The 22,917-nt window shown below is 36.4% G+C and overlaps 1 protein-coding gene across 1 annotated transcript in view; it reads left to right on the top strand.

Annotated features, from left to right (window-relative positions):
• Positions 1–13,042: 13,042 nt before the first annotated feature.
• LOC139119471 (uncharacterized) overlaps positions 13,043–22,917 on the top strand; it is a 42,521-nt gene continuing 32,646 nt past the window's right edge. The window contains exon 1 of the mRNA XM_070683302.1: positions 13,043–13,330. Coding sequence (XP_070539403.1) covers positions 13,233–13,330 — 98 coding nt within the window. The 5' untranslated portion in view covers positions 13,043–13,232. The remainder of the gene's footprint in view (positions 13,331–22,917) is intronic.

The raw sequence follows: 22,917 nt of genomic DNA, 5'->3' as shown, positions 1-22,917 counted from the left end.
GTTACATACAAGTATGTTTCTCTCAAATAAATTTTAAACCTACCTAAATTTACAATAAACAAAGTGGATATCTACTTCAAAATATTGTCAGATGGGAATTATTCGTATTAGTCAACCGCAGGAGGATTATAAATACCATCTTTCGTAGTCTTCATACTTTGGTCAATTCATATCTTTTTTTCAATATTCCTATCTTGTCTACATGTATGTGTTTATGTTCGACTTAAGACGTTTCGCAATCTAGGAATTTTTTGTTCCAGTCCGAAAAATGAACAGTGACACCTCTAGACGGCAATGTAATTTTTATGGCACTGTTACGCTCCACACATTAATCAACAGTTTGAAATTAATATTAAGATGTACGCTTTCTCTGACGTGAACGAATTAAATTTGCGAGTTTCATTTCACAGTGGTCAGAGCGACTTGATGATTTCTAGAAGGCATAGTATCATTGAACATGACCTAAAGGAAATTTAAGAGCATCTCTTTCTGATCTGACAATGACACAACTTTAATCCAATCGTTGAATAACGTTTCATTTGTATACTTTGCGGATTTTTTCTTTAAACGGGCACCAGTTTGACTTTGTTTTTTGCAGATCTTCTGTCGTAAAATCTTTTGTACGGAGTATACCGTTGTCTTTTTGTACAATTATCTTCTATTCTTGCACATAAACATCTGAGAAAGAATGTTTTGGCTATTTCACAGGGTCGGCGGCATTTCCGTCTTCAGCTCCTACTATATTCTAATCCCTGTTTGTATTTAATTCTTCTTCATTTCTTTATTTCAGATCCCAGAGCTGCTGCTTTGTTATCTTTGATTTCGTTTCAATCTCCACCAGTTTCATTTTACGGTAACCATCCCAATTTTGCTTTCACTTATCTGTTCCTGTGAGAAATATATACTAAAGCGTGAAAATCTACACTGCTGTAGGCCCGATCTAGGCCCACAATGTTATTTTGTCCAGGCGTTCATGTTAAAGTCCATTGGTGTTGTAGAAGTGCAATACGTTTGTTAGGGTAGTATGCGCCTCGAACGTGAAAGACTTCAACTTTTCTTCAAACTTCCCTAAATTAACCTTTCAACATTCTCTCACCAAAATCAACAATAAAAATTGGGGATTATCGTACAAAGTTTGTTACAAATTGCCCAATATTTTGCCATATTTGAAATTCAAAATGGCTGCCATCCCTTTGTTAACTCTGTGCGGAAAATTAAATTTTGCATTTTAAAACTAAGACGGTGAGAGTTTTTCTTTCTGCAAGAGCTACCACAAGTGGTAGATCAGAAAAGAGTTGTAGGAATTTGAGAGTCAGAATATCTGTCCCCGAGGTGCGTTCTATAAATTATATCGTATTCTATGACTCATGAATGTAACCGTTCATAAGTTTATCAAACGATTTAAATAGTCTGAGTCATATACACCAAGCAGCACCCTTCAAAAGTCTTCCTCGGGAGGTATTTTGTCACATTATGTATTGAATCGAAGCGAAATGTAAACGATGCGCAGAATGTGCTACTTCGTCTACAGGCACTCGGCTTGTCTGGGCCAGTTGAGCCTCTGCATGTAATGAGGATCACGGACGAATAACGTCAAACGTCCTAATTGATGCGTATGATATGTAAATGAGACATAGTGGCACTTCTGAAATCCGATCTACAAATAAAGCTAAAATCAAAACAGTCTGGTGGACGCGACGCTCAGTACAAGTTTATGTACAAGCAACCAGCATTATACTAAAGTATAAGCAGCCATCGCCATGGATGTTAGCGACGGTGGATTTTCACACTCCTTATATGACGGGAAATTTTTTCTGAGGATGATCTTGTTGCGCATTTCCCGCATTCATTGGACAAAATTTTAATTTTTAGATATGTCACGAGTTGTTGTATCTGGCTGACTGGAAACAAAACAGGAGGGACCGGTCGGACGTTGCCTTGGTGACAATGTGTATTACTCGACAAACATATTTGTTAATCATGGACGAACAGTAACAGACTTTGCTCTTCCTGTCACGTTGACTATGGGTTTGCGGAAATTCATAAAATTCCAAAACTAAAACGCGTCAATTTGCCTACTACGTAAATATAAGTTGAAATAGGCGTACATCGACAAAAAATATATCAAATACCCTTTAACTTTCTCGCCGGGATAAATGTGCGACAAATCTCTAAATTTTAGAGGACATCAATTAGGTGGCAATGAGAGGCACTGAAGTATCAGATAGCTTGACAAACTCGCATGTCAATCATACTGCGGATCAGTCTTTGCTCTTCCTTCCATATTGATTTCAAGACGAAACTCTGACAAACTAAATGACGATACGTCATTTTCATTAATTCAGGAGGTTGTTATCATCCATCGATCGGAGCCCGTTTTGCAGCCTATTATGGAAGGCCCTACTTTGCGTTAATCTAGATAAACAACAGATATCGATACAGATTCATGATACAAGGTATATTTTAGAATTTTGAACTACTCTACTGGTAAAATTAGATGACCCAAAATGTACCTTTGATTGAAACCATTGGCGACAACCGTGGTGGAAACAGATGATTTTAACAACTAAAGAACATTTCGAAAACCTACGCGAAACTCAAGTCAAAGAAATAACCAATCATCGTGAAATTTCTCGCCTTGAAAGACGAAAGACAAATCTATCAATAACTCGCTACAAACGAACTACGTTTAATCATTTGAAGGTGGAGAACTGAACTAGTACTGAGTGAGGACGTTCAGTAGTATGAAAATTATGTAATAAAATAATATAATATTTGATTGACAACTGACGCATGTTGTCCCGTAAATGTGCAAAATGTCCCCCAAAATAAATAGTAGTGGGACACAGTGTCCCCTGGTTTAAAATTCCTGGCTACAACACTGAGTTAAATCATGGTTTTAGCATAGACAGTAGACCTCGTAATTCACAGTTATTATCTGAGTGAGCTTTCAGAGGTATAAAAACCTCAGATAGCCTTCGTGTGAACTTCTAAAAAGTCGACTGAGTGGGCTTTGGAGGACACACCAACTTGCAACTTACTTGCTGATAGTAAACTGTCTACAGCCCGCCACTCGCGATGTGCGTCGGTACAACTTGACTCCAAGGCATAGAGAGTGATGTTAACAGTTGCTGTTCGGGGCGAGACAGACTATTTAAGATGTGTGAAACTTCGTGTCAAAACAGGTTTTGAAACTCTTCCTACTGATATCGCGTATGACATTAATTACCTGCTATTACACATTGATCCGGACATGAAACGAATCATCGTTGGAATATTCCCTCAGCGCTGTGATGTGATAATCTGCTTGGGATACAGTCACTTGTTGGCTGCAATTCTGCTATGCGTCTACGGGTCCATAGACGTGTGTATAATATACACAAGTGTGGGGCCGCGTAGCTAGTACGCGCAGAGCGGAAATGCAGCCAACAAGTGACTGTGGTTTGGGACATCAAAGCAGACAATATACTTTCTGCGATATATGCCAAAATATGTTTGAGTCAAGATTAACAAATTGCAGCAATAATGAGAGATGACTTTATCAGTGATGTTTTATGGTTATTATTATTATTATCATTATTATTAGACTTTATTTAAACTCGATAGACTGTTGAGCCGAAGGCTCTTCTCACACAGTGTCGAGATGCAAGAAATATACAATATGTACATTAAAGAATATAAAAAACGGAACAGAGAAAAACAAAACATTAAGATAGCAAGAAACAGACGACAAAATATAAAAAACGCCAAAATGGCTTAAAAATTACATTTTGCCAAAAGATGAGACTTACATTTCGTTTTAAAAGAGTGAAGAGTAGAGCAAAATTTGACATCTGCTGGTAAACTATTCCATATTTTGACACCGCTATACGTAAAACTCCTCTTAAAAATTTGAGTTCTGTGTCTTGGAAAACATAATTCATTTCTGTCTACAGATCTTGTACTACGACTGTGGACGTTCTGGACACTTCTAAAAACATTCAAATAATTAGGAGCCAAATTATTTTGGACTTTGTACATCAAGACTGATTCATTAAAAAAAATGGTTGTTTTACTTGCAGGAAAAAAACAAGCCCCGTTGTTTTGATCCATTGAAGATTTGACAAACGTACAAAAAACCATGAGCTTGTACGGCTTCAACGGAACAAGTGCCGAGGACGCTTCGGGATTGATCGAGAAAACAACTACCTACGAAAAGAAAGTTCGCGCAATCATCGTCGTTGTTGGCGCTGTAGGCGTTGTCAACAACTCTCTCGTCTTTTTTCGTCTTCTATCGTGTGAAACGTCTGAGAACACTGATAAATTTTTTTCGTCTGCTCACAAGCTGTCATCGATTTTATTTCATCCTTGGTCATTTGCTTATAGCACGTGATACATGTTAGCGACATTCCCAGGAACCTCGCCGGTGACTTACTTTGCCGTTTCTGGGTGTCAAGATATGTCATGTTTGCCTGTTTCAACGCCTCAACCTACAATTTGGTAGCGCTAACGGTGGAGCGACATTTTGCGATTATTTACCCACTAAAATATGTTGCTTACTTCAACATTAAAAAGGCATGTTTTTGTGGTTGTCAGTTGGGTGATAGCGTTCGTGTTCACCACATATGATTGTCTTTTGATAGCAAGGGTTGGTACTATTTGTATACGTGCCAACGAAGGCGCAGCCTCGTTCCTGGTTCAGTACTTGGTACCTATGTGTGTCATATTGTTCGTATACATCTGAATCGGCATGGAACTGAAACTTAAAGCGAAGTTTCCGCCACCTCCTAAACAATCGCCAAACATTACCGACCAACCGTCATCGAACCCGCAAGACGATTCCATTATGCGTGCGCGAAACAACATTTACAAGACCCTGTGTCTGGTCTTTGCTGCATTTGCTATCTTCTGGATTCCGAATCAGATATATTTTGTCTTGTATATCATTGACACAGCGCGATATCATAGCACAGATGTAATAACTTTTACAGCTATCTTGATATTCTGTAACTGTACCGTCAACCCGATCATATACGCGTTCAAATATCGGCAATTCCGTTCCGCGCTGAAAATTGCATTCTCGTGTAATGGTCAAGTGACCGACACATCAGGTATCAACACACTTACATAATTACACTTTATATGTACTTGTTGATGAGTAGATTCGAAACTCGCCTCAAAAGTTTGAAGTGTGTGTGAAGTGTCCAGACGTGGTAGATTACAACACAAATCAGCATTGTTCTGTTTAAGCCATTTTCTGTAAGTTAACTTAAAGGACCAGTAATGCCAACTTTTGAAAATTTTCACCATTTTTGCTTTTGAATGTCAATCTACTCTTCAAAGCATGGTGATATACACAGTGTTCAGCTTGTCAACTCAGACAGTAAGTGTGTAAACTGCATTGTGTGAAGCACAAAGCGATGTCATTATCGTAACTAGCTCACAGGAAAAAATTTGCAAGTTACAATGTTTGTGAAACAATGTGACATCTTGGTAGACCATGGGAAATCATGGTACACCTTGTTTATACCCATTGTTTCCCATGATGTTGATATCATGTGTACATCCAATAGCAAATGAGAAACTTGGGAAACCATGGGAAATGTTGTATGTTACTAGTTGTCCCAATGTTGCCCATCATATATATTGGGTCTATTTTCCAATGAATGGGTAAATGTCGTGTGGCATTACAAAAGTAAAGTAACACATGATTTTCACAACATTTCACATGATTCATGATATTGTGGCCAAGTGTCATATACTAATTGGGTATTCAGTATTCTCTGAGAAGATAATTGCCATAAGATTGGATGACTACTTCAACAGAATTTCTGGTATCTACCAAAGTTTAGATCGTGAAATTATTCCCAAGTTGAACAGTTACCACCGATCATTGATCAGCATTCAAAAAAAAAACATGAAAAGCCAGTGAAAAGTTAATTAAAGTTGAATTCAATTTTCAACGAGAAAATATCTGACAAGGATAGACTATGTTAGGCAAAGTACAAGAAATTTCATTGCACTTGAAATTATTGAACAAAAATTGTGGCTCATGTGAACAAAAGTACTGGTAAGGAATGAAAAAATAGACGAAATTTACAGCTGATCTGATTGCGTTGGAAAATGCCTTTTAACTAAGGGGAAAATTTCCTGTAGAATATCATAACAGATTCACAAAGTCATGTTGTTCTCTGTACAAAAGATTCAGACACAACAAGAAATTTAGTACAAGGACTAGAATGCTCACTCATCAAGTGTTCATACAAACGAATAATTTCTACCAACAGAGTGTTTCGTAATTTCCTGATATGTCACATCATTCAAATAATTCTACTTCAGATATCGATGTCAATGACACAAATACATACAAGCCATGTTATATATAGTTAGCCTGTCTTTATTACTGATACTAATTTAAAAGTTACAGTGAAAGTTTAAATGGACTTATGCTAATGATAAAATATTCAATTCTTAAAATACTGCTCCGGAAAGAAAGAAAACTTAAAATTCAGAAAATGCTTACAAAATTAGGCGAGTTTGAAATACAAATCATGAACACTTATTAATCTCTATCTCTGATTGTTATGTTTTATAAAAGGATCAAATATCTATAGTACTTAAGTATGGTACTACTACTGTAAACTCTTGACGAAGTAAGTAAATTCTGTGTTTTGCATCCACTCTGCCACTAAGTGGTTGAAAAAAACAAACACAAATTTATCACACACGTTTTATAGTACATTATAATTGTAGCAACAGGTTTGAGTTCAGAAAAGGAGCTGTGCAGTAATTTCCTATTCAAATGCACAGTGTTTTTCCTTCTTTACAAAACCTAAACCTAGACGAACCTACATCAAAAACCAGGAAGGGTGGACTCTCATACACATTACTTAAAATTAACTTCAGTCTCAACGAGCAAGTAATTTAACACTTCCCCTGTGTGTTCTATCAAGACACTCAAATGAGTTTGTTCTTTTTATCTGCAATGTTATCTACAAAACTTGTGTGCCATGTACAAAAAAGCTCCTGGTTCTTGTTGTACATATATTATGATGCAAAAACAAAGATTTTACTCTGGCCACCCTATTTTATACAAATAACTGAATGGATTAAATGTGTGTCTAATTTAGAAGAGTATAATCCATTAATATTCTCGAGTGCCTGGCAACAAGTAAATCATCTGATAGTTATTCACACCAGATATTCATATATACACATGCAAGTCATTATCTAAAGCAATTAATAATTCATTTCTCAAAATCAATTTATTCATTGTTTAAAAGCACTATGAAATTCACAGCAGTTTAGGACAAGAATGTTTATCATATTTGTTTGTGCTGAAGAGTTATACACAATGGTCATTGACGAGACAAAATCAAAATTAAGATAAAGAAAAATAAGAATAAATAATAATTATAAATAATAATAATAATAAACAAATGCCTTGTTATGTAACAATGAAAAGCCTAACTTTTACACATGTGCTCATCACCAATAATACTAATCATTGTTTTTATAGGCCATCATTATAACATTATAAATCTGTACAACGTTGCAATTTAAGAGCTAGAATTTCCCACCCAGAGCACATAAACTGTTGATAGGTTTAACAGTGTGCGTTGCTTGAAGAACATTGTGTAACAGAACTCAAGGTCGGAGAGAAATATCGGCCATTTGTAACTCACAGTACATTTTTTTAAATAAATTAATCATTAATGCAATTTTCACATATTCAAAGATGATATTTGCACCAGCAAGTCATACTCAGTACTGAAGGGAGGTGTTAGGTCAATAAACAGTGTTGCCATAATTCAGAGTACGGTATACATAGAGAGGAATGTTTAACATTAATCTTCCAATTGATAAAACCTATTTCTGTTTTGTCTGATACTGCATAATTGAATGAGGAAAGTATGGTTGCTAAACTGGAAACTGTTGCTATTTCGAAGCTTTCGAACATACTGTACTTTAATTCTCTCCCCAGTGGCCACAACTTTGCCATACCAACTAGTGTTCCGACTGCCCTTAATTTCAACAAAATCTCCTTCCACAGGGAAGCAGGGTACCTGATGCTCTGCAGTTTTCCAAAATGCCTCAGAATCTATTGGAAGATAGTAAGTTGGGTTTGTAGGATTAACTGGATCAGGATACAACATAATTTTTCTTTTTATTTGACTAGCTGCTTGGACACAGTCTCTGATATAGTTTCTCTTTTCCAGTTGAGGCACCTTTACCCAATCATGCAGAATTTGCCTGCTGTTTCTCAACTGTGGTACATAATAACTGCCATTGATAAACAAATGGTATACTTTTTATGTAAAATGGTATTGTCTCTGTGGATCCTGTATTTCAAAATCAGTGAATCAAAAGTCTCTCGATGAGCCACCTTATGAAATGATAAATTAAATGTCCACAATAATATCTATTGTGCAAGTACCTGGGCCGGATGTAGTTATACCCACAATGCACTGTTCACAATACTGATATTTCCCTGATTCCCAACATTTCACAAGCATTGAGAATGTTGGGTAATACCATTGTTTCCCCATGAAATACCCAAGGTTTCACAACATACACGCGCTAGTAGTACCCAAGATAAATGTTGTGAATAGCCAATCTTTGGGATTTCCCAACATTTGGGAGGGTACAATTATGTTGGGAATACCATGGGTGTCAGAAAACCAATATCTTGGGAATGGCCAAGGTCTGTACATTATTCCACAATATATTCCCATCATCTCACAACATATCTCAATATATCCCTATGATTGTAACTTGCAAAATTTTTCCTGACACTAGTGTCTTAACAAATAACCCTAATAATGCTTCTGTTCTTTGGTGCTCTGTTAATGATATTTTGTCCCGTGGTAACAGTCAGTCTCTAAGCTCAACTTTCTACCATGAAGGTAAGAGGCTGAAAAACCACGGGGATATCGCCAAGGCTTTCAATATTCATTTTACCAGCATCATTGATAAGTTTCGTCAGCATTTTGACAACACTCGTGATCTCAGTATAACCAAAGCTTGGGTTAACTCGCGCCATGGTAACTCTTCACCAAGTTTCCAAATTCCTCCTGTCACTGTTGACTTTGTAAAAAAGCATCTTTCTTTGCTCGATGAAAAGAAGTCTCCTGGTAATGATGAGCTCTCCTCGAAATTTCTGAAGATTGGTGCACCGTGTATTGCTGATTGTGTTACCAGTATTTTTAATATGTCAATAACAAATGGGGTCTTCCCTACTTGTTATAAATGTGCCCGTGTTGTTCCCATTCACAAGGGTGGTTCGAAAAGCGATGTTAACAACTATAGGCCAATCTCAATTTTGCCCTTCCTCTCTAAAATCCTGGAAAAGCATGTTTATATTAGCCTTTTTAATTATTTGCATATGAATCATTTGATTGTTGAGTCCCAATCTGGCTTCAGAGAACATCACTCATGTCACACTGCTCTGATTAAACTGACGGATCACCTTCTTTCGAACATTGATTCTGGTCTCTTCAATGGTTTATTGTTTTTGGATCTACGTAAAACCTTTGATCTGGTTGACCATGATATTCTTATAGATAAACTTACTATTTATGGTGTTTCCGGGTCATCTCTCAGTTGGTTTCGCTCAGCTTTTTCAGTATCTTCGATGTGAGTCGGAGGTCTTGCCAAGTGTTAGTGGCGTCCCTCAAGGGTCTATTCTCGGCCCTCTGCTTGTTTTGATTTTCATCAACGACCTTCCCCTTTGCCTTAACACGGGTGAGTTAGATATGTTCGCTGACGACCAGACTTTGTGTGTTGTAGGTAATAGCGTCGATGAAATTATTTCTCGTATGAACGATAATGTTGTCCCAATCTCATCGTGGGTTTCTAATAATGCTATGGTTGTCAACATGGAGAAAACTAAAAGTATGGTTATTGCTTCTTGCCCTAAAATTAGACATGTTACTAACACTGGGGCCTCTATTTGTGTCACAATACAAGAATAATAGAATCTCACACCCCCAAGGACCTGGGATCAGATTTCTCACACGAGTTGGGGATATTTTGTCTCTGCGGCTCGTGTGAGACAAAATATCCCCAACTCGTGTGAGAAATCTGATCCAAGGTCCTTGGTGTGTGAGATTCTTTTTCTCACATGACCACAAAATGCGTTAAATTCATATTGGACACGTACAATATTATCAAAAATCGTGACAACTCTGTCGTCTGCCGCTGTACTTTGACCTGCTTACTTTGTAGTTCTAGTCCGTGTGTTACTCGTCGTGCCATTGGATAACATTTTGCGCGTGGAACAAAACAGACTGCTTATCATCCAATCAGAGGTCGTGTAATATTTACTGCAGAGTGTGGGACGGTTTCTGAGAGTGTGGGATCGATTTACCCAACACTCTCGATCCCGCACTCCCAGCAGCCAGGAATGTGAGAAACAATTATCTCTAATGTCTCTTCTCGCATCCTCTTAGGCGTTTCAATTGATTCAATTTTGAGTTGGGATGTTCACGTTGATAACCTGTGTAAGAAACTTTCTATCAGAATTGGTATCCTTCGCAAGCTACGTTCATTTACCACTACGAGTACTCTTTTGGTTGTGTACAATGCACTGTTCCTTTCTTTGGTTGATTATTGTTGCACTGTTTGGGACAATACTTGGAAGTCAAATCTTCACCGTATTTACAAACTCCAGAAGAGGGCTGGAAGAGTAATTTTAGGGGTTGACATGAGTGTTCCCTCACGAACTATCTTTTTAACTCTGTGCTGGTTGCCGATTAACCTACGTATTGTCTATTTCACCGCATTATTGACATTCAAATCATTGAATGGCCTCGCAACCCCTTATTTGACTGACGTTTTTCATCGAATTTCATCAAACACCCATAATGCCAGTTATGGAAATTTGTGTCTTCCAAAATTTAAGACAACCACAGGTCAAAAGTCTTTCTCTTTCCGTGCTGAGAATACTTGAAATACGATTCCCCCTGCGATTAGAAATAGCTCAACTTTACCCACTTTCAAAGTAAAGTTGCGAGATTATCTAATGATGAATTTTACAAATGAGGGTTCAGATTTAGATTAATTTATTTTCTATTGTTACAATGAAGATGTTACTCATTCTTATTTTGAATACTTGCTGTATTTACATGTACATTGTATTTGCTATTTATAGGCATGTACTTTTTTCGAGCTCTCAGAGGGCTCTAATGTAAATTACAATTTGTTTTGTAACTCAGATTACCCTCTTTAAATAAAGTCTAATACTACTACTAATAATAATAATTATAATTGCTGAAAATTGAATTCTGGTCCAGACTAGAATTAAAATGTAAGCAATAACAGTACATTTTACACATATAGACGCTATGTTGACAAGCTAAATAGTGAGTGCTTCAACATTCTTCAGGGAGTAGAATAAGAAGTTGCAATTGATATACAAAATAAAAATAATGAAAAGAAAATCATTAAAAGTCAGCATTAGGCCTACTGGCCCTTTAATGGGACATTGATAATTTCCCTTACATGACGTCACTTCCTGGTATCTTTAATGGAGCGTACCTCCATGTAACATTCAAAATTCAAGAGTGTGTAGTGAGAAAAATTCTTTAGCTTTCGCCAGAAAAGAATGTGCTGTGACAATTCAGCGAAGAATTTGACAAATAGTATGAGCTGCTATAAAACAGCACACGTGTAGATTCATACCACTAAAATTGCCAAGACGTCTGAGACGTAAGGATCTGTAGGGTTAGTAAAATCGTTCGCTTTTGACGGGGACAATTATAGTTGTGTTGAGATTTACTACTTTACAACTTGTGATCGATACTAATTTGTAAAGTATCTTACCATAATCGTTTCTATTACGTGAGAATTGTTTTGAAATGTCCAAAACGCCATGGACGCAACTGACAGCGTACCGGAACAGATAACTTGAAACATTAAACCATTGACAGTAGTTTCTCTACTGTCTATATGACTAAATCAGACAGCATTTCGCAAATACGGCTATTCACAAATTCATAAACTCTTCACAAATTCAAAATGTTCGCGGTTGCTACAGAACTTTCTTTATCTGTACGGAAAGATAAATATCGATTTTCACGAGCAGTTATTCGCGGTGTTTCCATGTGGAGGTCACTAAGTAAACCATAGACAATAGGATGGAATCCCCTGTCTATGGTACAATGAACCCCATGCAGGAAGGGTGCCTTTTATACCCAACCAACACCTCCATACTTTCATTGAATTTCATGACATTTTCGTGCCAGTGTACTTTTCCAATAATATACATTCTCTTCGTCAGTAATGTTTTTATCTTTCTAAGACAGTCATGGTTTGCGTACAGGTGTCATCCTTTCGACAATGAATTGTGATTTTGCCGCAGAAATCTTCCGTTTATGAACCCGTATTTCGACTTTTGAAATTTGAGATTTAATTTCCATAGTGTCATGTTATGAATTTGCATTTTAAATTATTATAAACTGTTTTAAATTTCTGTCGATTATTTCATAGAAATATGCGTAAATACCAGGTCAAACGTAACTTATGAAATCAACTACGATCTGACAATTTGAACGTAAAGAGAAACCTGATTTTGAGAACTCGCCTTTGCATGTAAATAGACATATAAACTCACTCACACTCCCTCTTTCGCTGCCTGCCTGCCTGCCTGCCTGTCTGTCTGTCTATCTGTCTGTCTGTCCGTCTGTCTGTCTGTCTTTCTGTCTTTCTGTCTGTCTGTCTGTCTGTCCCCTTAATTAATGTACCCAAACATGATGCAGTTATAATCATTCAAGTTTTACCTGAAAATGTATATTTCCGAAGAACAATTTGATTTTATTAAACATTAAACAGGGATTAAATTCAACGCGTAATCTAGTTGCTTCCTTACGCGCCTATGATGTTTATTCCTGTGTTGAGACCGTTTGGCTTATAAATGTTACAGTCAACGAACGGCGTCTCTGTGATATCAACAATTACCATCAGACTTCGAACAGCTCCTGGAACAGACTTAATTAATGACGCCCTCGTACCTTCCATTACGAAAGCAATCTTGCACCGGCCCGGACGTCACAAAGCCCGCATCTTTGCATACCAGCAGTAAACGGCATTTTGAGAGGTACCATTGCTCGTCTTGTATTATGTTTCGTCACCGTTGTAGTGGGCAAAATTCGTCTTATCCAATTTTGATCATTTGTTGTACCGTATAGTAATTCAATTGTCGCGAATGCGTACTGCTGGGTGCATCTGTTATCGTTGTGACTGAAAAAGCTAGAATGACTACAAGACCGACAAGACCGTTCACAGTGTACAGAGCGTCGTGGCTATTCGATTGGTATGATCGCGACCAGACTGATAAACAGAACGAAAGACGGTGAGTCATCTATCAGACAATCCTAGCCAAAATTGCGAACATAAAGCTTTACTACATTTTTCACATGAGAACCCGGACATTGAAGGACATTCTGTCTAGATTTCGGATCTGAAGGTTTTTCGTTGCACAGGGTTAGCGAGAAAATGGATGGATAACTTGTTCGGGGGTAGAGTGGCTACAATGATATCTTTTGCAATCATATGCGATAGTACTTTCAGTTTTTCATTCTTAGTTAACTCAATGGTTGTCTATAAACCTTGACAATAATTTTTCAAATTTCGAAGTTATATTGTTCACGACCTAAAACTACAATCTTATTCATATGTGTATCAAATAACAGAAATTGTGGTCAGAGAAATAGGAGCAGTTTCGAATCGCTACGCAGAAATATGAATATCTGTAATTGGCACCTTGTGTGTTTTTCAGTTTGTCTTCTATTGTCACCAATTGTTTGTCTCGTTCTCGGCAAAGGGGAAGCTCGTGTTTTTCCGGTTACATGACCTACCCTAATTTTCACGTTTTGTTTTGTTTGTTTGTTTGTTTGTTTGTTTGTTTGTTTGTTTGTTTGTTTGTTTACTTAAGGCTATAAACATTTTTAGGGACAGCGCGTTGTAAAATGAGATATACCTGGTTCATTTTTGTAAGCTACAAAGTAGAAGTGGCCAGCGTTGTCGTAACGTGTTGTCAATGTAATTCAGTAAGTGTGATCTTAGTAAGGTGAAGATCATTGTTGGTTGCTGTCACGGTGAACCATAACAGATCAAGGGCATCATTGACGTAGCAGATTTTTCTTGAGTTTATAATGACAATTATACAAGATACTAGTATGTTTTAAGGTATTTCTGGTTAGATTTGCCATTCTAACCTTACGTTTTAAAAATTCTTCTAAATTATTTTTATCCTATTGCCCGATGAAAAACACGTTCGTTTATAAAATACGAACTGTATAGTAAAATGATGGGCGAATGCTTTCAGAAAAGGGATTGATTTCCCCGAAGCACATGCTGAAACAGATGCATCATATATAGTTCTGGTGTGAAAAATTTAATAACTCTAGCTATATCTGTCTCAGTATCTTTTTCAACTCATATGAATTGTGATTGAATTCAGTGAATTGTCAATCGGGTTGCAACTCACAACGTACGACACATCTGATTCGCAGTCAAAACCTGTCGGCAAAATCCCCCCACGTATTTATAAAGAGTGTTTAGGCTAAATGACCGAACTAAGATGTGCCAAAGTTTCTGAGACTAATTACCGTACATTGCACACAAACTTGATCAAAGCAATGAAATCACATATAGTTACTTGAGTGAATCATAACTTCATCTACAAAAAAAACGATTGTTATCCTCGATAAAAATCCGAAAAATACATTTACTTTGGTTGTGATAGAATAAGAAAGCATCCAGTCTAGAAACATCTTATGAAGGAACCGTTCACCGCCGCGCTGTTTGAACGACAGCGAAACGCGTAGTAAGGAACAAAAAATGCAAATTAAATAATTCCCAACATACCTATCCTGTTTTTGAAAAGAATGCATGATAAAACACTCATATATGTTTATTTTGACATGATTTAATAACTTTGCCGTTTTTCTTCGTATGACTTTGTATTACCGTTCGACCAAAAGGCCAGTCTTCGATTCGTTTCTGGAGAATTGTAGAATCTAGCACAACTTCTCAAATTTCGTATGCCTTATGTAATGCTGAAAACGTTTAGAGTTGATAAATTGGAATTATGTTGAGTCAAGTTGCTGGACACGCTCATCTTTTACCAGGACTTCGTCCAAAGATTAATATCGCAAAAAAGTTGACCTACAGTAAGTAGACAGAGAATCTCTGATGTGTGTTCTCACGTATACGATCAGTAATATTCAAGCAAGTAGAATATTATCTGATTGCAATATTCAATTCATCTGAGTGACATGCGCATTATAGCATGGTGATATTTCAGCGGACATGCAAGGTCGAAACATTCTGGCAGAATTTAAGAAATCCTTTTTCTGCAATGTTTGCAAAATTTAGACAAAGTACACATATTAAGATGTTAAGATGGTATTCCGATACCTCATGTCGAGAAAACACTTGCTTTCGTCAGTTGCAATAACAAGGAAATGTTGATGGTCTACCGACACCTGAAAATGTCATCCCTTTTAATAAACGCTTCCATTCTGAATATCAATTTAAGGCTAAGTAATAATCTCTGAACATAAATATATACCCACACACTGGAGCAGCCCATTGCAAATCATTATATATATCATATATCATACATTGCATAATATTATATATCATTGTATATACCCCTGTCAATACCAGTGAATTTTGTGACGACATACCAAAGATTATTATTGATAATGTATCCAATTATTCGGGATGTGGCCGTAGATGTTTCCTACATCTACAAATTCACTGGCATTGCCAAAACTATAAAGTAATAGCAATAATATACCCCGTCCCGGCCCATAATGGACGAAAGCACACTTTGCACGACATAATGTACGAGTATTGCTTTAATAAAAGTTGTTGTTCAATTAAGCGCGATAATTTACAATTTTAGACATTTTAGATAATAAAGGTAATTTGATGTGATTGTCAAAACATTTCCGTTTGCTTACGTGTCGTACTCTGAACATGATAATGTTTGGAAATGAATATATAACTTACACTCATAAAGGAAAACTCACAAGGTTAAAGTTATTGTGTCTATTTTTGTACATCGGTCAAAGCTACCTGACCTAAGCTTCCTTGGTTCAAGTATGTAAGAGTACACTTTAATTCTATATGCTGTAAACAGCGTGACCCAAGGTCAATGCCCTAATTTGAATATGTGTTGAATTTCCTCTGTTAATTGTTCTGATCATTAAACTTTATAATTATTAACCACAATATCAATCAATACAATATTTTGTTACTGAAAGTTTCTAAATGAGTAGCGTGGCAGGTCATCATATCTGTTCAAACCTTACATGCTTCAAATGAAATTATGCGAGATTTGAAACTGTCACTTAATGAAATTGTTGGATCAAAATGAATAAACAGAGGTACAGAGAGTCGAACTGGTAATGTTACGATTCTAATAGTTAGTAAAATGTTTCGACGATCAGGATGTAAAAAGTCTTTCACGATAAACTGACCTGACTGGATTATCGTGTGAAACCATGACAACCATAGTGAACTTGTCATCCCTGTTAAAAGCCGTTGCAAACTTTGATATTGACATTTACCTTAATGTTGAAAAATAAGAAAGAAAGAACAAGTGTATTTAGTGCGACATAAATTCACCCTTCAGACGTTGATCAAACAGAAAAAATATATTGGAAATCTAAAGAGATTGGAAGAAAGACAGGAGTCGGCAATAATCTATGTACTTGTAAACTAATCCAGCATTATTATAGCTTATTGTTCATGCCTTCATAGGGTAAATGTCCTCTATTAATAATAAATGAAATGTGAATGTCATTTGTCAAAATGACCTCAACAGCTATTGTAATTACTACTCATCAAAATTTAGTGTTAAGTGGCTTAATTATTACTGATGTATGCACGTATTAGGTTAAAAGTAAGTGATTAAATCTTCAACAAGGGCAAACTACGTCAAAGGACAAAAAGTTCAAAGAAGAGTGATATCGAGGGAATTGGAGGACAGACTGCAGTTAATGGGCACGTTTGACTATCGGTTTCAACATTCATCACTTCCTCAGTAGCCACATGTTTGACTATCCGTTTCACAATCCATCTCTCTCTCTCGCTCGCTCTCTTGATCTCGCTCTTTCTTTGTCTGTCTGTCTGTCTGTCTGTCTCTCTCTCTCTCTCTCTCTCTATCTCTCTCTCTCTCTCTCTCTCTCTCTCTCTCTCTCTCTCTCTCTCTCTCTCTCTCTCTCTCTCTCTCTCAGTAGTCACAAAAGAAATCACAAATGCATTGTAGTTCAACATTCATACCCACATCGTGCTTCAACGTATTTTGCAAACATATCCTTTCACAGTGTCGTGTGATGTACAATACTTTCAGTTATCTATTAAATGACGCAGCTGTTCATGCTTGAGTTTTTTCATTAGTTTTGTTTGATATGAAGAGACGTTTGTGCTGTTTGGGATTTTGAAACATGCTGAAATACTGGTCAACTTTGCACAACCTCAACTCTGCTTCCAGTCGGACAAAATTAGGCCCTAAATCAGTGAAACGTTTTACAGTCTGTGCCATAAAATCAAGTTCCGAGCGCGTATGTCACCATGCACAGCTGAACCATGGACAGTCTCGCTTCGTATACTTTCTGTGGCTGAATATACATCGTTACATTATAAGTTTGGGCCTCATGCAAACTTTTACAATGAAATATTAATTGGCAGTATATTTCATATATATAAGGATAGAAGTTTTTTCCCCACACTGTGGCAATTTGTCACAGGAAAGCAAGTCGATATGGGAAAATCTATTTTGTCTAGTAGTCACAAACGAAATTATTCGTTTTCATTCAATAATGGGGTAATCTTTGACAATGCTGCTGTTACAGTTATATGCTGTACAGTAAGCCGCATTACAGCTACTAAAATCGATCAAACCGATAAGATTTTGTATTAAGGTAGTATGCGCATCGAAAGTGAAAGAATTAAACTTTTGTTCAATTTTTTCAATGAAACTTTCAACCATTCTCTCACCAAAACAAAAAAATCAGGGGTAGAGGTGCAAATGCCGGTACTAGACAAACAAAATACCTGACATTTACCCAAATTTGAAATTCAAATTGACCGCCATCCCTGTGCTAATTCTGTAGCGAAAAATGAAATTCTCAATTTTCGGAAAAACTAAGACGGCGAAAATGTTTCTAATCCCAAGAGCTTTAAAATGTAAGGTATTCTCGGGATCACGTGACCCGAGGTTATATGCGGCTACTCGGCGCAAAATCGCTCGAAACAGCCTGTTGCGTGACTTTAATTAATGTACTTGAAAGTATACAGTCACCTGTAATCTAAATATGCCCATATACGGTCAAAAGGGCGTTCCTTGCTATTCAAATGCCTGTGTGAGGGCGCTGTTCATTTAAGTGGCCACCCGCTTAAAATCCATGATTGGTTAGATTTTCTCTTCATGGTAACTGTGGCAAAATTGGAACAGGTGGCAGTATACCTTTATAAATACATACTGATGATGTGGTAAGCGTTCTTGAACATTCAAATTTAATTAGCAGGGCCTCAACGAAAGACAAAACACTTTTTGCGGGTACTTAAGTATACATGAGGTACGTGCTGTCATGCAACAAACAGGCGTAAAATTAATCCCATAACGATCACAATTCAGGCCTACCAGTTTGACAGGGAATTGTCATTAGTTACGCGTGTTGCTTGTTTTCATTGAAGTCGGCATTGTCGAGACAAGGGTTATTAATTATAGTTTGAAATGGTACATTAATATGCGCTATCGTTTTAGTAATAGTATGTATGTATGTATGTATGTATGTATGTAGGTAGGTAGGTAGGTAGGTAGGTAGGTAGGTAGGTAGGTAGGTAGGTAGGCAGGTAGGTAGGTAGGTAGGCAGGCAGGCAGGCAGGCAGGCAGGCAGGTAGGTAGGTAGGTAGGTAGGTGTTTCGCTTCTACTTTCATGACCTGGGTGGCGAAAAATACGAAAAGTGTGTAAGGACGATATATATTGTTCAATGCTACGAAGCATGTTATAAAATGTTTGGAACTTGTATCCTGCTGAATCCAAATTACGTATGCAAATTCTCCAGAATTTTAATATGTCAACATTACAATTATTGTACCGAGCAGCCGCGTTTGTGGTCTAGTGGTTAACATAGTTGCCTTCCAAGCAATTGTCCTGGATTCGATTCCCGGCCAACGTAGGACATTTTGCTATTTTATGAAAGCTATGTAAAATATATATATAGTTCTCAAATCATCATAAATTGAAATTGTGCTGAATTTCTTTAATCCAGGTAATAATTGTCGAGCCATGATATCTGTTATTATAAATCTACTTCTGTAAGTAATGGTGATTTCATCGAACCGGTAGTTTTAGTCAAATTACTTGGTGTTATTGGACGCTATTTGACCTTTGGTTAAGAATAGTTTGTTGTGAACACTCTGAAGACAAGGCAAGGTTTCACAGTTTTTTTTAAGTAATTAAACCATCATCAATTCGTGCAGTAAACGATGGCCAGTCCAAAACTTTAACTTTATATGAAATTATCTTGTTGAACTTCACCAGCACTGCACTGCAGGCATCAAAGGTACAATGTAACCTGTTCCATTTTTACCACAGTTGCCATGGAAAGAGAAAATCTAACCAATCACAGATTTTAAGCGGGTGGCCGCTTTTTAAAACAGCGCCCTCACATGGGCATTTTGAATGCCAAGGAACACCTCTTTGACCGTATATGGACATATTTAGATTACAGGTGACTGTATACCTTTAAAGCTGACGCGCTGAACGCGTTCAGCAGTTTGCAGGTGACCGCGCGGTGTGCAGCAGGGCATTCGGAGCGTTTCATTCGATTCATGAAAGGTATGTGCTGTAACCTTCATAAATGTAATAATCTTCATAAATATAATATTGACCACAATTTTGATAAAATTAACCACAAAGGTAATAAAACAGTCAACCATTAATGTAATAACCCGGAACGACAAATGTAATAAAACAAATTAACCACAACTTTAATAAAACCTAAAAATAAATGTAATAAACTTGAACTTGTAAATGTGATCATTTATTTATCAATGTCCTTAGTAAATAATAAACTTAAATAAGACTAGTGTAGTGTAATGTTATTACATACTTTCCCTAAACTGGGTTTCCCTCTCGAAAATACAGAATAGAATATATTGACTACACTATCAGAAAACCGACGGCGAGGTACTGATCAAACTATTAAGTGGAACAGCAGTGCTAGACACTTATGATGACATTATGATAAAGGAGAAGCGTAAAAATAGCTCGTCAACTAGTGATAAGCCAACAAAGTTTTCGACAGACGACCCAGAAGAAACCACAGAGAAATATGCAACATCGTAACAGAAACTTACGACACAAAACCTGTTGATAAGAACACATATCTATACTAGTATTTTAATATAGTAAACACAATACGAACACTACCTTGAACACAGTAGAACAAATTAGACATCCTAGTTATTCCCAGTGAAGGAACAAACTTATTCAACACAATTTATCCAATGTAGATTAATTTGAGGTGACTGATGTAGAAAGTATGGCAATTTTTCGAAAAACAGCGTTAAAGGATCGTAGTGTTATACAGTCTTTACACTCCAGAATGGAGACTGCACTGACACGCAGATTACAGCTGTGACTCGCCGTGGCCAATAAGTTCTACACACAAAACTGCGAAACTTATACGTAAAAAAATTCAAATACACAAAACACATTTAAAGGCAATAGTAAGATGTAAACAATGTGTGCAGTTGCTGCTATTTCATAGATAAATATTTAAGGGCTAATTATTCAATTGGGATCACAAAATAGCTTTATTGTATTTATGGTTGACAAGTATTACATTTATGGGTGATTATTTTATTACATTTATGGTTACCATTTATTACAATTATTGTTGGTGTATTTTTCTTAAATTTATTGGTGATTTTTGTTACATTTATGAGTGCGTTTTAATTACATTTATTGTTGATATTACATTTATTGTTGATATTACCTTTGTGGGGATTATTACATTTATAGAGGTATGCGCTTGTCCTCCACGCCACGCGCAGGTTTTAAAGTGATAATACGCATAAAGAATTCTTTCTTCCGGAAACCACCATAATATGCAAGAACCAGATATGAACTGAATATGCTCACGTGTTTTACAACAGGTTCATTAACACAGTACTCTCAGATTTTAATCACTGATCACAAAACCTTATTTTATATGCAAATGAGCTGTTAATTAACTTGACACTGCTCAATGCTTCATGGGACAATTAGATATCCATCAGATCAGATGTAGCACGTTTTATTTAATTTAATGCTGTAATTTTAGAGTAATGTCACTAATTACAAAGTTCATTAAATATGCAAATAATCCCTAAATTAACTTGACACTGTTCAATGATTCATAGCACAATTAAATATTTATCAAATCAATATCTGTAGCACGTTTCACAAAATTTGGTGCCGTAATTTCAGAGTTATATACCTAATTACCTAATTAATTACAAACTTTATTAAATATGCAAATGAACCCTTAATTAACTTTACACTACTAAATGCTTTACAACACATTAGATATCTGTCAGATCAGTATATGCAGCAGTTTTCATCACATTTGATGCAGTTATTTCGGAGTTATATGACTACTTATAAAATATGCAAATGAGCAAATAATTAACTTGACACTGTTCAATACTTCTCAGTACAATTGGATATTTATCAGATCAACATCTGTAGCAAGTTTCATCAAATTTAACGCTGTAATTTTGGAGTAATATCACTAATTACAAAGTTCATTAAATATGCAAATAAACCCTTAATTAACTTCACACAAGTAAATGCTCTACACCACAATTACATATCTGTTGGGTAAGTATCTGCAGCAGATTTCATAACATTTGGTGCAGTTATTTTGGAGTTATATCACTAATTACAAAACTTCATAAAATATGCAAATGACCTATTTGTTAACTTGACACTGCCAAATGCTTCTCAGTGCAATTAGATATTTATCAAAACAATATCTGTACCCAATTTCAAAGACTTGGGTGCCGTAATTTCAGAGTTATATACCTAATTACAAAGTTCATTAAATATGCAAATGAACCCTTAATTAATTTCACACTACTGAATGCTTTACACTACAGTTAGATATCAGTCGGATCAGTATCTGCAGCAGATTTCATCACATTTGGTGAAGTTATATCGAAGTTATATGACTAATTACAAAACTTCATAAAATATGCAAATGACCTATTTATTAACTTGATACTGTCCAATGCTTCTAAGTATAATTAGATATATATCAGATCAATATTTGTTGCAAGTATCATCAAGTTTGGTGCAGGAATTTCAGAGTTATGTCACTAATAACAAAAGTTCATTAAATATGCAAATGAGAAGGCAATTGACATGACACTCACAGTGTGATCATAATGTTCTGAGATTGTCATCTGTGAAAAGTTTCATGAAATTTTGTGCACTATTTCTTGATATATGTCTACACTGTCATTACCGTCTCCATAGGGAAACCATTGCACGGAAAAAAACGATATTGCATAACTTCATTAATATGCAAGCCACACTAACCAAAATCTAATCAGTTGTTGCAAGTAGCATATGGTACCTGTGTACCAAATCTGACGTGAATCCGTTCAGGCGTTTTTGAGTTATCGTGTAAACAGACAGACAGACAGACAGACAGACACACACACACACACACACACACACACGGACAGCAGTGTGCGAAATTAAGAGAAAATAGCTTCAGGTCATAAGGACCTGCACCAAGCCAAAGCTTCAGGTCCTTACAGAAAACTGCCGGTCCTCAATAATGGCAGTTGTTAACGACCATTAAAGTAAACACTCTCTCGACTAATACTATGAATTTTAATGTTGTAACATCTAATTTTTCATGTCC

The sequence above is a fragment of the Ptychodera flava genome, chromosome 19 (genome assembly GCF_041260155.1).
Source record: "Ptychodera flava strain L36383 chromosome 19, AS_Pfla_20210202, whole genome shotgun sequence".
Taxonomy (NCBI): domain Eukaryota; kingdom Metazoa; phylum Hemichordata; class Enteropneusta; family Ptychoderidae; genus Ptychodera; species Ptychodera flava.
Note: the sequence above shows the minus strand (reverse complement) of the source record. Positions and strands in the feature narration are given on the sequence as shown.